Here is a 14116-nt window from a genome sequence, read left to right on the forward strand (position 1 = left end):
GTTCCTGATTTACAGCATCCACAGTTCTTTCGGTTTTTAATTGTTACTGTGATCTTGGTTGAGGGATGAACATTGACCAAGACACCAAAGAAAACTGCTGTTTTTCTCAGAAGTTTCCCTCAGGATTTCTTATGTCTACTCAAGAAGGCAGATGGATACTCAGTTTAAGGTCACATCTGAAAGACAATACCCTCCTAACAGTCTCGTACTCCCTGCAGTACTGGAGTTCCAGCATCAAGTTTGTGCTCAAGTCTCTAGAATGGGTCTTGAATCTTCTGACTTAGAGATTTTTGGGATAGTCCATGGCTCCATGCCAAAGGGATGGGGTAGCTTAAGAGTGGGCAACAGAGATTCAGAGTCCGAGCTCCTTCTAGAACTGACACAGTCATTGCGAATCTGATGGTGAGGAGTACTGGGCAGTGGCATTGCAGATCATCAATCTATCAGGCTGCTACAAACTGAATATCGACTCTCCGTCTGTTGTGTGCACATAGGTGCGTGGACCCATGCATCCCAGTTATTGAGTCTGAGTAAAGCTCAAGTCATTGGTGACTCATTCTCAGTAAAGTGTTGCCCCACAGACATTAGCTTAACCTTTAGCTGTTGGTTTGCAAGTTCACACATCAGTCTGACAACCACACCAGTCTACATGTGGAATGGAACAATGAATGAATTCTATCGGTTTCAATCATGAAATAAACAATTTCTTATAGCATTGACATTGAACTTGATGCAATGTAAAACTCTGTAAACTGTCCCATCAAATACCCCCTGGCAGATGGAGCACAGGTTAGATACAGAGCAATGCTCCCTGTACATTTTATTCTCCCACCAAAGTGCTTACTGTGATAGTTTTCTAGATCATTTGAGGTGCTGGAGTGCATCTGAGTCTGTTAATATTATATTCCTTCACAAGACTTGTGAGATGGAAACCTTTTAATAAAATCCTTGTGTTTATCTTTAGGCAAGACACAAACAGACGGGGAATCTGGCTGCAGTAAAGCTCATCAAAATGGAACCTGGTAAGAATTTTGACTCAAAAATTGACACAACATTTCTTTGTCTCAGACAGAAACCAGTAGATGTTCCAACAAATGTCAAACCTGTGGGCTCAGGGAACAGCTCAATTTCCCAATCAGCATAGTGTCTATTGATTTATCCCATTCGGCTGAACATCAACTGCACCTGTCATTCCATGATCGCTGACCTAATTTGACTTCTGATCCCAGATTGTTTTGATTTTAAATTTTCATCCTTGTTTTAAAATCCCCCTGTGGTTTTACTTTTCCACATCTCTGTAACCTGCTCCATCTTTACAACCCTTGAAATATCTGCACTCTTCCAATTCTGGCCTCGCCCATATCCTTGATTTTAATCATTTCTCTCCACAATTCCCCTAGCCACTGACTCACTCTGTTTGGTCTCAACCCTCCATTCTTCTGCTCTGCCCCTTTTATGCTGTTAAAAAAAAACTGCCGACTTTACATAAAACTGCACAACGCTGACTGGTGTGCACCATCTTTTAGAAATCATGAACTGGGTACCACAAGATTCTGATCTACTGCTGGGTAGGGCTTTAAGAAAAGCCGTTTTGTGAAAATGCATATTCATAGCATGCAAATATATCTAAGTACAAGCCTGCCATAGGCTGGCAAAATGCTCAACATGCCGTAAATACACCTCTACATTTCATACCACAATCAGGAAACTCAAACTTCATATCCCATCTAATTAAGATATCCCACACTCCATGTTTCATGCTGTTGTAAGCTCCATAATATCTCTCCCACTGTGCGTGTGATAGGTGTGTGTGGGTTACAATGAGGACTATGCTATGGGATACAATGACACTATGTATGGAATATGATTACACTGTATGTGAAATCTGATAATACAGTGGATTCTTTTTATTCATTTGTTGGTATCACTGGTTGGCCAGCATTTCTCTGTCCCTAGTTGCCATGGAGAAAGTGGTGGTGAGCTGCCTTCTTGAACCCACCTGTTGTGGGTTGACACACAATGCCATTAGGGAGAGAATTTCGGGATTTTGACCCAGCTATAGTGAAGGATCGGCGATATATTTCCAAGTCAGGATGCTGAGTGGCCTGGAGGGAAACTTGCAGATAGTGGTATCCCCATGTATTTTCTGCCCTTGTCCTTCTAGATGGAAGTTGTTGTGGGTTTGGAAAGTGCTGTCTGAGGATCTTGGGTGAACTTCAGCAGTGCAGAACTAAGATGGTATACGCTGCTGCTACTGAGTGTCAGTGGTGGAGGAAGTGGATGCTTGTGGATGTGGTGCTAATCAAGTGGGCTGCTTTGGCCTGGAAGGTGTCAAACTTCGACTGTTGTTTGAGCTGCACCCATCCAGGCAAGTAGGGAGAATTCCATCACACTCCTGACTTGTGCCTTGTAGATGATGGACAGGCTTTGGGGAGTCAGGAGGTGTGTTACTCACCTCAGTATTCCTAGCCTCTGACCTGCTATTGTAGCCATTGTGTTTATTTGATGAGTCCAGTTGAGTTTCTGGTCAATGGTAAGCCAACAATGTTGTTATTGGGGGAATTCAGTGATGGTAACACCATTGAATATCAAGGGGCGGTGGTTAGATTGTCTCTTATTGGTGATGGTCATAGCCTGGCATTTATGTGGTGTGAATGCTAACTGCCACATGTCAACCCAAGCCTGGATATTGACCAGATCTTGTTGCATTTGAACATGGGCTGCTTTAGTATCTGAGGAATTACGAGTGGGGCTGAACATTGTGCACTTATCAGTGAACATTCCCACGTATGATGGAGGGAAGGTCAATGAGGGAGCAGCTGAAGATAGTTGGGCCTAGAATACTACCCTGAGGAACTCCTGAGGATAAGGCACAATGGTTCATTATGTGGGATAAAACATTGGGTGTGGGTTATGATGACAAGGACATGGAAAACATTAGAACTGCATGGATTACAACAGCACTCTGCATAGGTTACCATGCACACTGCTGTTATCATATCCATGAACAATGCTATCGTATCCCATGAACAATCACACTGTACATGGGATATGATAGCACTGTACATGGATGTGATAACACTGTGTGTAAGATATGGTAACATTGTGTAGATTACAATGTCTCTGCATATGGGATTCAATACAGAGTGTGTGGATTACGATGGCAGTATGTGTAGGACATTTTTGATCAGTGTTTGAGGTACAATCAGGCTAACATGTAGTCTCAGTGATTCCTGTTTATCTCTCATGTCACTGACTCTATGTCCTTCTATGTCGCTGACATTTTAAAAGATTTTTTATTGATTATTCTTCCAGAATTAGAGCTGAGTGCTTTTTAATATTTGGGTCATTTTCAAATTCTCAGTCAAATCTGTCACTCTGACTGTGATAGGAGTTTCACAGGCACCAGGTCACACTTCAGTTCTCCTACCCAAGTCAGGATTCTTAGTTATTAAGTGAAGACAGTAAGTGTCAAAGGGTTATTTTACCATGTAGGGCATCACAGTTCAACCTAAATTTGTCCTTAGCTGAATTCCACATCCAGCTACGGTCAGTGGACAGTAATAAGGAAAAATGCAAATCTGTTTAGGTTCCTCTTTTTCTAACTCTAGATGATTGAGACATATTGCAGCAAATTCTTACCCTGGTCCAATTCTGTACAATCTAACGATTGGCTTAAGGTTACTTAAATGTGATTCATTGTCATCCAGGCAATGTTTAGTGTCAGTTTACATTGTTTCTGTCTGTTTTTCATGATTTATATCTATAACTCTGTGGTTATCTTTATCTTCTCTCTCTCTCTTCCTCTAACTCTTTTCTCATTCTTTTCAGCTATTACTCTTTCTCTGTATCTATGACTCCTGCTCTGTGTGTGTCTCTGTCCATCTGATTAATATTTCACTGCATTAAGGGTGCTGTATAGATGCAAGGTGCTATTCTGTCTCTCTCTCTGTCTTTCTGTTGGCACTTCTATCTGTCTGTGAGTCTCCCTCATTCTATGTTTTCCGCTTTGTCTCTGTTGCATCTGTCATTATGTATTTTTGTGTCTATCTCAGTGATACCTTTGTGTATGTGTCTGATCTGTCTCCATGTGCACGTTTCTCTCCTGCTCTCAGAACTTAAGTTTCTTTCTGTGTATTTCTATGTATCGGTCTTTGCATGTGTCCATCTCTATGTGTGGCTCTGTGCGTCTTCATGTCTCTTTCTCTCTATCTCTCTCTCTCTGACATTGTCTGTCTTTCTTTGTGTCTGTGTACTTCTGTGTGTGTCTCTCTCTATGCCTGTGTGAACCTTTTAAAATATTTTGGCGTATCTCTTAGTCGCCATGTATCTCTCTCTTTCACCTCCACTGACACTTCATCCTTCTGACCCTCAGTTCCCATGATCTGACTCAAAGCATTGTCTCCGAAGTGAATATTCTTTAGAGCAATTATTTGGCTGTGTTTTGAAGTGGTTTCTTGTGAGCCCAATTTCAAAGCTTTAATCAATTTGCATGTGATGGTGCACTGCAAGGTAGAAATCACTTCCAGGAAACCTTACTCCGGAGCTGTATAACAATGAGATAAGATTATCGGTAAATAGGGCACCAGAATTCAGCAAAAAAAACCCACCAAAGGATTCCCGTATTTCATGTTAAGAAGTGATTGCAAGTCTCAGCCACAAGGAAACTGGTTTCAACAAGTTTGAAAGTATCGAATCTGCTCCTTGTCAGTTCGCCTGAGGACTGTGAGGGGAGGGGAAGGGAGGGGCACTAATTGTCATTTCTGATCACAATCGTTGATATGACAGAATGAGAACCTCTTTTTAATATATTTGTTCATGGCATAAGGGCATCCCTGGCTGGATCAGCATTCATTGTCCATCCAGATTACCCTCGAGAAGGTTATAGTTAGCGGGCTGCCAGGAACCACTGTAGGTCCACATCTAAAAATCATTGGAACAAAGCAAATCTCTTCATAAAAATATAAATATTCCTTGAATAAGAAGACTGTGCTTTCCTCAGCCAGACTGAAGCATAAACACGGGGAAGGATAACCCCAGGAATCTTCCAGTGACATTCCCCTAATTGGAAATTCCCAGGAAAGCACAAACCAGTCCTTTCTGGTCTAGTTCATTCTGATCCCTCATTTGTGAGTGTTGCTGGCAAGATCAACATTTGCTGTTCATTCCTAATTGCCTTTGAGAACATGGTGGTGGCCTGCCTTCTTGAAGGTGCAGCTATTATCCACATGCTGTAAGGAAGGGAATTTCAGGATTTTGACCCAGTGATAGTGAAGGAATGGCAATTTTGTTCCAAGTCAGAAATGTAATTCATTCAGATCCAGCTCATTTTGATCCAGCTGATTTTGACCCCCACCTCTGCATCTGCTGCTGGATAAATGCAATTTGTTGCTGTTACACAAGGCAATTCAGTTGTGTTTCAAGGGATTTCATGCTCTTTCATAAGACTTGAGAACAGAAATTCATGCCTGTCATTTCTTAAGAAGGGGAGAAGGAGATGTGAAATGAATATTAAAACCAAAGACTCATCCCCTTGGGAGACTGTGTAAGGAATAAAAAGATTTGTAGTCTGAGTAACAGTCTGTTGAGTTTCTTATTTCTGTATCTTCATGCTGTTCTCCCTATAAGAATGTTATAATTAACACCTATATCCAGCCTGTCAAATATTATTCCAACAAGGTAGGACTGTTTTATGGTCTTCCAGAATTCCCAAATGTGGGTGGGAAAATGGAGGTAGAGTGAAAAAAGGTACTAAAACACATCCACCAGAAACCTATTGGATTTCAAAGGAACTTTGGATTACTTGAAAAGTGGTTGAAACACTAACTCCTACCTCACAGGTTGGAGCACTGAAAGGCTTGCTCTGGCAAAAAAAAATCATTTGAAATTGTTTACAAGGCAGCAGGCAGAATCAGATCAACCATAATCTTACTGAACGATGCAGCAGGGTTGAGGAGCAGAGTGATCTACCTGTTAAGATCTATCAAAATAATCAAACTTTTGCAGGACGTTGAGAAATAGAAATTGCAAATGGAGCATTCCCCATATTCCCTGTAATTCTCTGACTACATCTGAGTACCCACCATCATGGTGAGGTCCTTCACAAATTTTTGCTTTTAATTCTTGTGTGAGATGTGGTGTTTCTGGCAAGGACTAGTTGCCCTTGAATTGATTGGGTCTCTAGACCATTCCAGAGGGTAATAAGGTATTAACCATATTGCATGAGGTCTGGAGTCATGGGTGCACCAGACCAGGTAAGGACAGCAGATTTTCTTCCCTAAAGGGTATTAGTAAACTAAATGCATTTTTACAAGAATTATTACACAATCACAATTAAACTAGCTTTTAATTCCAGATTTTACACATCTACCATTGGAGGGGGGATTCAAACCCACTTTCATATATCATTAGCCTGGGTCTCTGGATTGCTGGTCCAATGACATTACCAGTCGCCCACAACACTATGACCTCCTTAAATCCAAACATTTCTAAACTTGATTATCCCCAATCCGGCTGGACCATAAGACAAGAAAAAAGAGAAGTATCTGAGAAGATCAGCACTGAAACAAATAGCACTGCCAGAGCTGTTCACTGGATTCTGAGAGGGTACAGCAAAAGGATGAGAGCATTTTTATCAGAAGCACTAGTATAAACACGACTATAGTACTGCATGCAATTCTGGGCTCTGGTAAGAAATGTCCACCCAATGAGCTAGACTGGCTTAAGACAGGGAAATGGAGTTAGAATATATCCATCCCATAAGAGGTAAAGGTTTAATTGATCGAATGGCTTCCTTTTGTATTGTAAGTTATAGAATTCTAGATCTCAGAGATTGAAGGTCAGTGTCTAATCCAGTGTCCAGGGTTAAATGCACAAGGAAATTATTATGCAAGGAGGAAACTTTGACGGCTTATATTCACAGTTGATCCACAGAGAATGGCTGAGGTCTCCACCCATTGAGATAAAATTTACTGTACAAGAAGGCAATGCTAATGAATCTTACATGTGAGAAACAGTACTGCTTTTATGTGGTCAGGCTTCTTCCTGGTTGCTATGGCAGCATAAAGGCCTACTTTCTCTGTGTGCATCCGCCGCATGTGGGCAGAGGCCTGTGGTGGGCTGCAGCCCAGCCTGAGGCTTTGCAAGTGCAGCAGGCTGCAGTCACTGCACCTCCAGGGGTGCAGCAAGATGCTGACAGTGAGGTGGAGGAATTCCTTTTGCACAAGCTGTCAGCATTGGAGAATGGACACCTAATGAGAGCTTACAGCCTAGTACTTAGAGGTTAGCAGCCTAAGAGGGCAACCTGTTTACAATTTTGGGACATCAGTTATATATATATGTATTAAAAATCCAGGGACTCCCTGAAGCTCAGAGGAAGAGATGGAAGAAGTATAAGAAAAGCTTCTTTCTACACAAGAAATAATGTAGGTCAAAGAGCAAGGAGTTTGGAGGGGGAGGATGAGATGAGTAAGGTACACAGCATGACTGCAGGATCAAAAGCTTGTTCTGCATATTCACTGTATCTCACTCTCTTCACTTTGTTAATCACCTTCAATGTTTCTAACCAATTAAGGTATAAATTATTAGTTTTAACATAAAGATTAAAAATATTAACCACTGGATGATTGCTCACTGTTCATGAGCAGACTGGAGTCTGGTGCATGGCTGTGAGGAGAAGGTGCTAATCCGCCTTTCCTTCATTAAACATGTTAATTTCTTTGTGTATCCAGGTTATTGTAGCTGCTTATGCATTGTGGGAGTCATTCGATGGTCAATAAATTGCTTGTAAATTTTAGGTTTCCAAGAAGCTCAAGATAAAAAATGCCTGGCTTTCTTTTTATTATTGTATTTCACCTGTAACAACATCTGACAGAGCGGGTGTGACATCTCAAGTGTAATGTCTGTAACGTGACATCACGTGTAATGCCTAGCTTGTGATGTCTGGAGTATGATGTTTTGGGTGTGATGTCTGTGCAATGCTTGTGTTATGATCAGTCACTGGATGAGGGTCCCCAATTTCTTAATGATCCTGGATGGGATATTCCCAAATGGTTGTGTTCCTGGGTGAAGAGGAATGAACTGGCTCTTTTTCTTAAATCAATTTATTTATTCTCTTGGATACCTTTTCCTAATCTAGATGTACTTATATTTTTAAAAGGAATCAAACTTGACTTTCTTGAGTAATGAAAGGGTGAATTTATTAGCCTGCTAAACACAAGATAACAAAACATGATAGAGATAAAGAGATAACAAGATGTAGAGCTGGATGAACACAGCAGGCCAAGCAGCATCAGAGGAGCAGGAAGGCTGACGTTTCGGGCCTAGACCCTTCTTCAGAAAGACAGTTTAGAAGATAAAGACGATTTAGAAATGTGAATGGGACAAAATTATTGCAGGTGTACAAATGAATCTTTGGCTATGATGAACAGATGTGGGAATGTTGTGGCTGTCAAGTTGGATGGTCGTAATGTTGATGTTGGTAGTAGAGCAATTGATTTCAAGAGTCTTGGCACCTCTAATTAGTCGATAGACTTTTGTTCTGTTCCCTTTTTAACAGTGCTTTTACTGGCTGGCCTGGCTTCCGGCAGTCAGACCGAGAGAGAGAGAGAACAAGGTGTAGAGCTGGATGAACACAACAGGCCATGCAGCATCAGAGGAGCAAGAAAGCTGACGTTTCGGGTCTAGACCCTTCTTCAGAAAATGACCGAGAGAGAGCCTTTCTTTATCTGCAGCTCAGAGGTGTCTAATGGCGGTTCTCTAGCTGTAACCTTTACAGCACTCTATCACATCACCTCACGAACACACTGAAACTAGGGCTGCAGGGATTTTTAAACTCGTTCTTGTGTATTCCTAAAAGGGTAAACACAGACATGTCTTTCACTTCATGTCCACAGTCTGGGATATAATCCTCAGGAGATGGCTTTTCTGCTGAGAGGGATGATCAATTGTTGACTTGCATAGCTTCCTTTTAAGTTTCTCTGCTTCAAGTTTCCCTGATGCTATAATGATATGAGGGGGGTCAATGTTTCTTAATTGTTTCAATCAATTAAGGTATAAATTGTTAGCTTTAATGGAATTATCACTGGACTACCAATCCAAAGACTCAGATAATATGCTGGGAACCTGGTTCAAATCCCCCCATGGCAGATGGTTGAATTGGAATTCAATGGAAAACAAAACTGGAATTGAGAGTCTAATGATAACCATGAATCCATTGTCGATTGTTGGAAAACCCATCTGGTTCACTAATGTCCTTTAGGGAAGGAATCTGTCCTCCTTATCTGGTTTGGCCTACATGTGACTCCCGACCCATAGTAATGTGGTTGACTCTTAAACTGGTTAAGTGTTAGTTAGGTATGAGCAATAAATGCAGGCCTAGCCAGTGACGCCCTCATCTAATCAATGTCATTTTTAAAAAATTCATTCTATGGGTTCACTGACTACTTTCATTTGTCAGTGACTACCATTCTCAGGATTTACATTATTTTTAAAAAAGTCCTGTTTAAAAGTTAAATATCCAGGGATATGATCCATCATCATGACACTTGTGATAGGTGGGATGTGTCAATTGCTGAGTAAAATCTGGATTGTGATCCCTGAGGAAACTGCAAGATAGGTGGGATGTGATGTCTGGAGCATGACCAAACATACAATGTAAGCCACTAGTTGTAGAGTATTTTGGAACCTCCCAAGGACATGAAAGGTCCTGTAGAAATGCAAGCAGCCATGAGTGTTCAAAGAACTTCAGGCTAGAAAAGACTCATCGTGCCATTTAGCCAGTTCCCATATAATGTGATGTCATAGCCGTCAGAATACAGAGACAATCAGCCATCCTGTAATCTGCTCAGAAAGGCAAAACAAACCCAGATAAAAACCTAGACTTAATGCCAAATCCTTGGATGATTGAGGCTGGTCCAGGAAATTATCTTGATTCTAACTTATATTGGAGGATTCCTATCTTTTCGCATAAAGGTCATACAGTCATAGTCATACAGCATAGAAACTAGCCCTTCAGCTCACCACGTGTATGCTAATTAACAAACACCAAACCACACTCATCTCATTTATCTGCCTTTAGTCCATAGTCTACTATGCCTTGGCATTTTAAGTGCTCATCTAGATGCTTCTTAAATGTTGCAAGAGTACCTGTCTCCACCATCCTGTCAGGCAGCACCTTCCATATTTCTACCACTCTCTGGGTGAAAAATATTTTTCCCAGATCTCCTCTAAAACAATTACTCCTTACCTTAAACTTATGCCCTCTGGTCTTGGACATGTCTGCCATGGGGAAAAGATTCTCATGATCTACTATGTCTCTGCCTCTCATAATCTTGTACACTTAGACCATAAAACCATAAGACCATAAGACATAGGAGCAGAAATTAGGCAATGGCCCATCGAGTCTGCTCCACCATTCAATCATGGCTGGTAAGTTTTTCAACTCCATTCTCCCGCTTTCTCCCCGTAACCTTTGATCCCCTTGACAATCAGGAACCTATCTATCTCTGTCTTAAACATACTCAATGACCTGGCCTCCACAGCCTTCTGTGGCAATGAATTCCACAGATGCACCACTCTCTGGCTGAAGAAGTTTCTCCTTATCTCCATTCTAAAAGGTCTTCCCTTTACTCTAGGGCTGTGCCCTCGGGTCCTATTCTCTCCTATCAATGGAAACATCTTCCCAACATTCACTCTATCCAGGCCATTCAGTATTCTATAGGTTTCAATTAGGTCCCCCCTCATCCTTCTAAATTCCATCGAGTATAGACCCAGAGTGCTCAAATGTTCCTCATATGTTAAGCCTTTCATTCCTGGGATCATTCTTGTGAACCTCCTCTGGACCTCCAGGGCCAGTATACCCTTCCTGAGGAATGGGGTCCAAAATTGTTCACAATATGCTAAATGTGGTCTGAACAGAGCTTTATAAAGCCTCAGAAGTACATCTCTGTTTTTATATTCTAGTCCTCTCTGTTGAGTTCCCTTTTAGGAGATTCCTTCGCACTTGATACAAATGCAATACGCCAACTTCTGTGAAAAGCCACAGTTTATTTAAGCAAGTACAAGCTTTGGAGGATCACTTAACAGTCTTCGCAGGGCTTGCAGAGCCGTGTCAAGCGATGCTCTCTGTAAGGGAACCATCCTCCCTTTGTATAGGTTTTTACAGCACAGTCAGACATGCATACAAGATACAAATTTTTTCTCCCCCATAATCACGTAACTTAATCATCTAACAGTAAAACAAAGGTTAGCTGCCCAAAAACAATGTGTAAGATGAGGTAGTTCCTTATCCTTTTAGCATTTACAGAGAGCAGAGTATAATTAGATTATCACTTTTTGTCTGCGAGATCTTTTTAGCCTTAGTTCAACATTTACAGAGAGCAGAGTATAATTAGATTACCCCATTTTGTCTGCGAGACAGGGGCACCCACGAAGCACCTAATTTCTTATATGTCGGCAGAACGGATATTAACCCTTTAACATTTCACTCTCGAGAAAAATGCCAACATTGTATTTGCCTTCCTAACTATTGACTCAACCTGCAAGTTCACCTTGAAAGAAACCTGGATTAGGACTCCCAAGTCCCTTTGCACTTCAGATTTCTGAATTTCCTCCCCAGTTAGAAAACAGTCCATGCCTCTATTCTTCCTACTCACACTTTACCACATTGTATTCCATCTGCCACTTCTTTACCCACTCTCCTAACCTATTTAGATCTTTCTGCAGCCTCCCCGCCTCTTCAATACCACATGTCCCTCCACTTATCTTTGTATCACCTGCAAACCAAGCCAGAATGCCCTCAGTTTCTTCATCTAGATAATTAATGTATAAAGTGAAAAGTTGTGGTCACAACACTGACCGTTGAGGAATACCACTAGTCACCGGCTTCATCCTGAGACAGGACCCTTTTACCCCCGCTCTCTGCTTTCTGTCAGAGAGCCAATCTTCTTTTCATGCTAGTACCTTACCTCTAACTCCATGGGCCCTTCTCTTACTCAGCAATCTTCTGTGTGGCACCTTATCAAAGGCCTTCTTGAAATCCAGATAGATAACATCCATTGGGTCTCCTTGGTCTAACCTGCTTGTTACCTCCTCGAAAAATTCCAACAGATTTATCAGGCATGATCTCCTCTTGATGAAACCATGCTGACTTTTTTTACCTATTTTACCATGCACTTCCAAGTATTCAGAAATCTTATCCTTCACAATGGCCTCCAAAATCTTACTTCAGTCAGATCCCCCGCCTCAGCCTCCTCTGCTCCAATAAAAACAAATCCAGCCTATCCAGTCTGTCCTCATAACTGAGACTTTTCATTCCAGGCAACATCCTGGTAAATAGTCTCTGCACCTTCTCTGGTGCAATCACATCCTTCCATTGGTGTGATGACCAGAACTGCACACAGAATTTAATCTGTGGTCTAACCAAAGGTAATCTCCATCCCAAGCAGAACTATGTCCAGATCACAACTGAAGGAATTCAGTGAATTGGCGTTCATTACATAATCTGGCAATCTGCAAAATGAATTGCCCAACATTCAATTGCCCATCATTACTTGTAAGCATTACTCTTGGTCCTCTTTGGATCCCACAGGTGAATGTCTAGTGAGGTTAATCTTGACATCGGGAGCATCTCACACCATCTTTTATGATTATGATAAATGGCACAGTAAGTTTCTTGTTTGGCAGTGGCAAATTGCCAATTTAGGGGGTTTATTGCTTGTTAAACACCTGCTAATGACCCAACTCATCTCATTAGTATTCAATTTCCTATCTTGCCAAATAAGCTGGACGTTGAGTAATTGCAACATGGAATATCAGAGCAGGCACCTGGTGACTTCAGGTTGCCGGTTACTCTAATGGGCCTCCATGTTGCTCAGGACAAAACAGCTTCTTGGACACATCCAATGTACATATGTACATAGCAAAAGCTGATGCCAGTGTTACCTCTCCAATACACTTTCAGGCCATTCAGGACGCACAGATGTGCATTGCAGAGTGCACCAGCAACTAGCATTGAAAAGCTGCAGCAGGGTCTTGTACATACAGGGACCCAGGTCACGGATTGGAAGAGGTTGCATCTTAGGGCTACTTGCTTACTCTCATAGCACTTGCTCATAAAGTACCTACCTGCATGCATGCACCATCCATGCCTTGCCTTGCCTTGCTATGTTGATTCACGCAGTCACACACCAGGCAGCTTCTCTTGACAGTCAGTAGTCCTAAGTCAAGGGAGTGTTCATCTTGACGTGCCACAGTGTGCTATGTCAATCTTCTCACATTATATGGAATTGAGGGAGGCATCAGTGAGGCCATTGCAACTCTTAATAGGAATAGACGTCTCAGCATTTGGTGCTGTTTGGATCGGAGGTTCTGGACCTATGTCTCTGTGCATTTGTAGTGTTGCGAATAGTTCTGATTTCCGTGTTACACAATTGACACTGAACAAAGTATGAAAAAGATTTACATAAATGATACTAGAACGGAGATTATGACTATCTGGAAAGACTGATAACTGTCTTTTATCTAGAAAAATGGAGGATAAGATGTGGCCTAATTATGAAGTGATCTGCTAGGGTAGAATTAGAGTTTAGAATTAGGAAACATCAATAAAAGATAGTCAATAAAAAATCATATTGGCACCACCGAAAAGTTCCACTCCAAGCCACTCATCATCCTGACTGGAACTATATTGTTGTTCCTTCAGTATTGCTGGGTCAAAATCCCAAAACTCGTTCCCTAACGGCATTGTGTGTTTACCTACAGCAAATGAACTGCAGTGATTCGAGAAGACAGCTCACCGCCACCTTCTCAGGAGCACCTAGAAATGAGCAATAAAAGCTGGCTGAGCCAGCAACGCTCACATCCTAAGAGTGAATTAAAAAAAAGAAACCAATAAGGAATTCAGGGAAAAAAAATTTCTTTATCTAGAGAGTGCCTACAATGTGGAACTGTGATTGCTCAATTGCTGAATATCTTCAAGGCTGAGATTAATAAACTTTTGTACACTAAGGAAGTCAAATGATTAAAAAAATGTGGAGTTGACTTAAGAATCAGCAATTATCTTTTTGAATGTCAAGATGGTTGAGAGGCTGTATATCTTACTTTTATATTCCTATGT

The 14116-nt window shown here is 41.4% G+C and overlaps 1 protein-coding gene across 2 annotated transcripts in view; it reads left to right on the forward strand.

The window, feature by feature from the left end:
- Nucleotides 1-14116, forward strand: part of LOC109916779 (mitogen-activated protein kinase kinase kinase kinase 5-like) — a 114369-nt gene that overhangs the window by 28525 nt on the left and 71728 nt on the right. For both annotated transcript variants that reach the window (XM_048618402.1, XM_048618403.1), the window contains exon 2: nucleotides 965-1022. In XM_048618402.1, coding sequence (XP_048474359.1) covers nucleotides 965-1022 — 58 coding nt within the window. The remainder of the gene's footprint in view (nucleotides 1-964; nucleotides 1023-14116) is intronic.

The sequence above is a fragment of the Rhincodon typus genome, chromosome 39 (assembly GCF_021869965.1).
Source record: "Rhincodon typus isolate 14 chromosome 39, sRhiTyp1.1, whole genome shotgun sequence".
Classification (NCBI taxonomy): Eukaryota; Metazoa; Chordata; class Chondrichthyes; order Orectolobiformes; family Rhincodontidae; genus Rhincodon; species Rhincodon typus.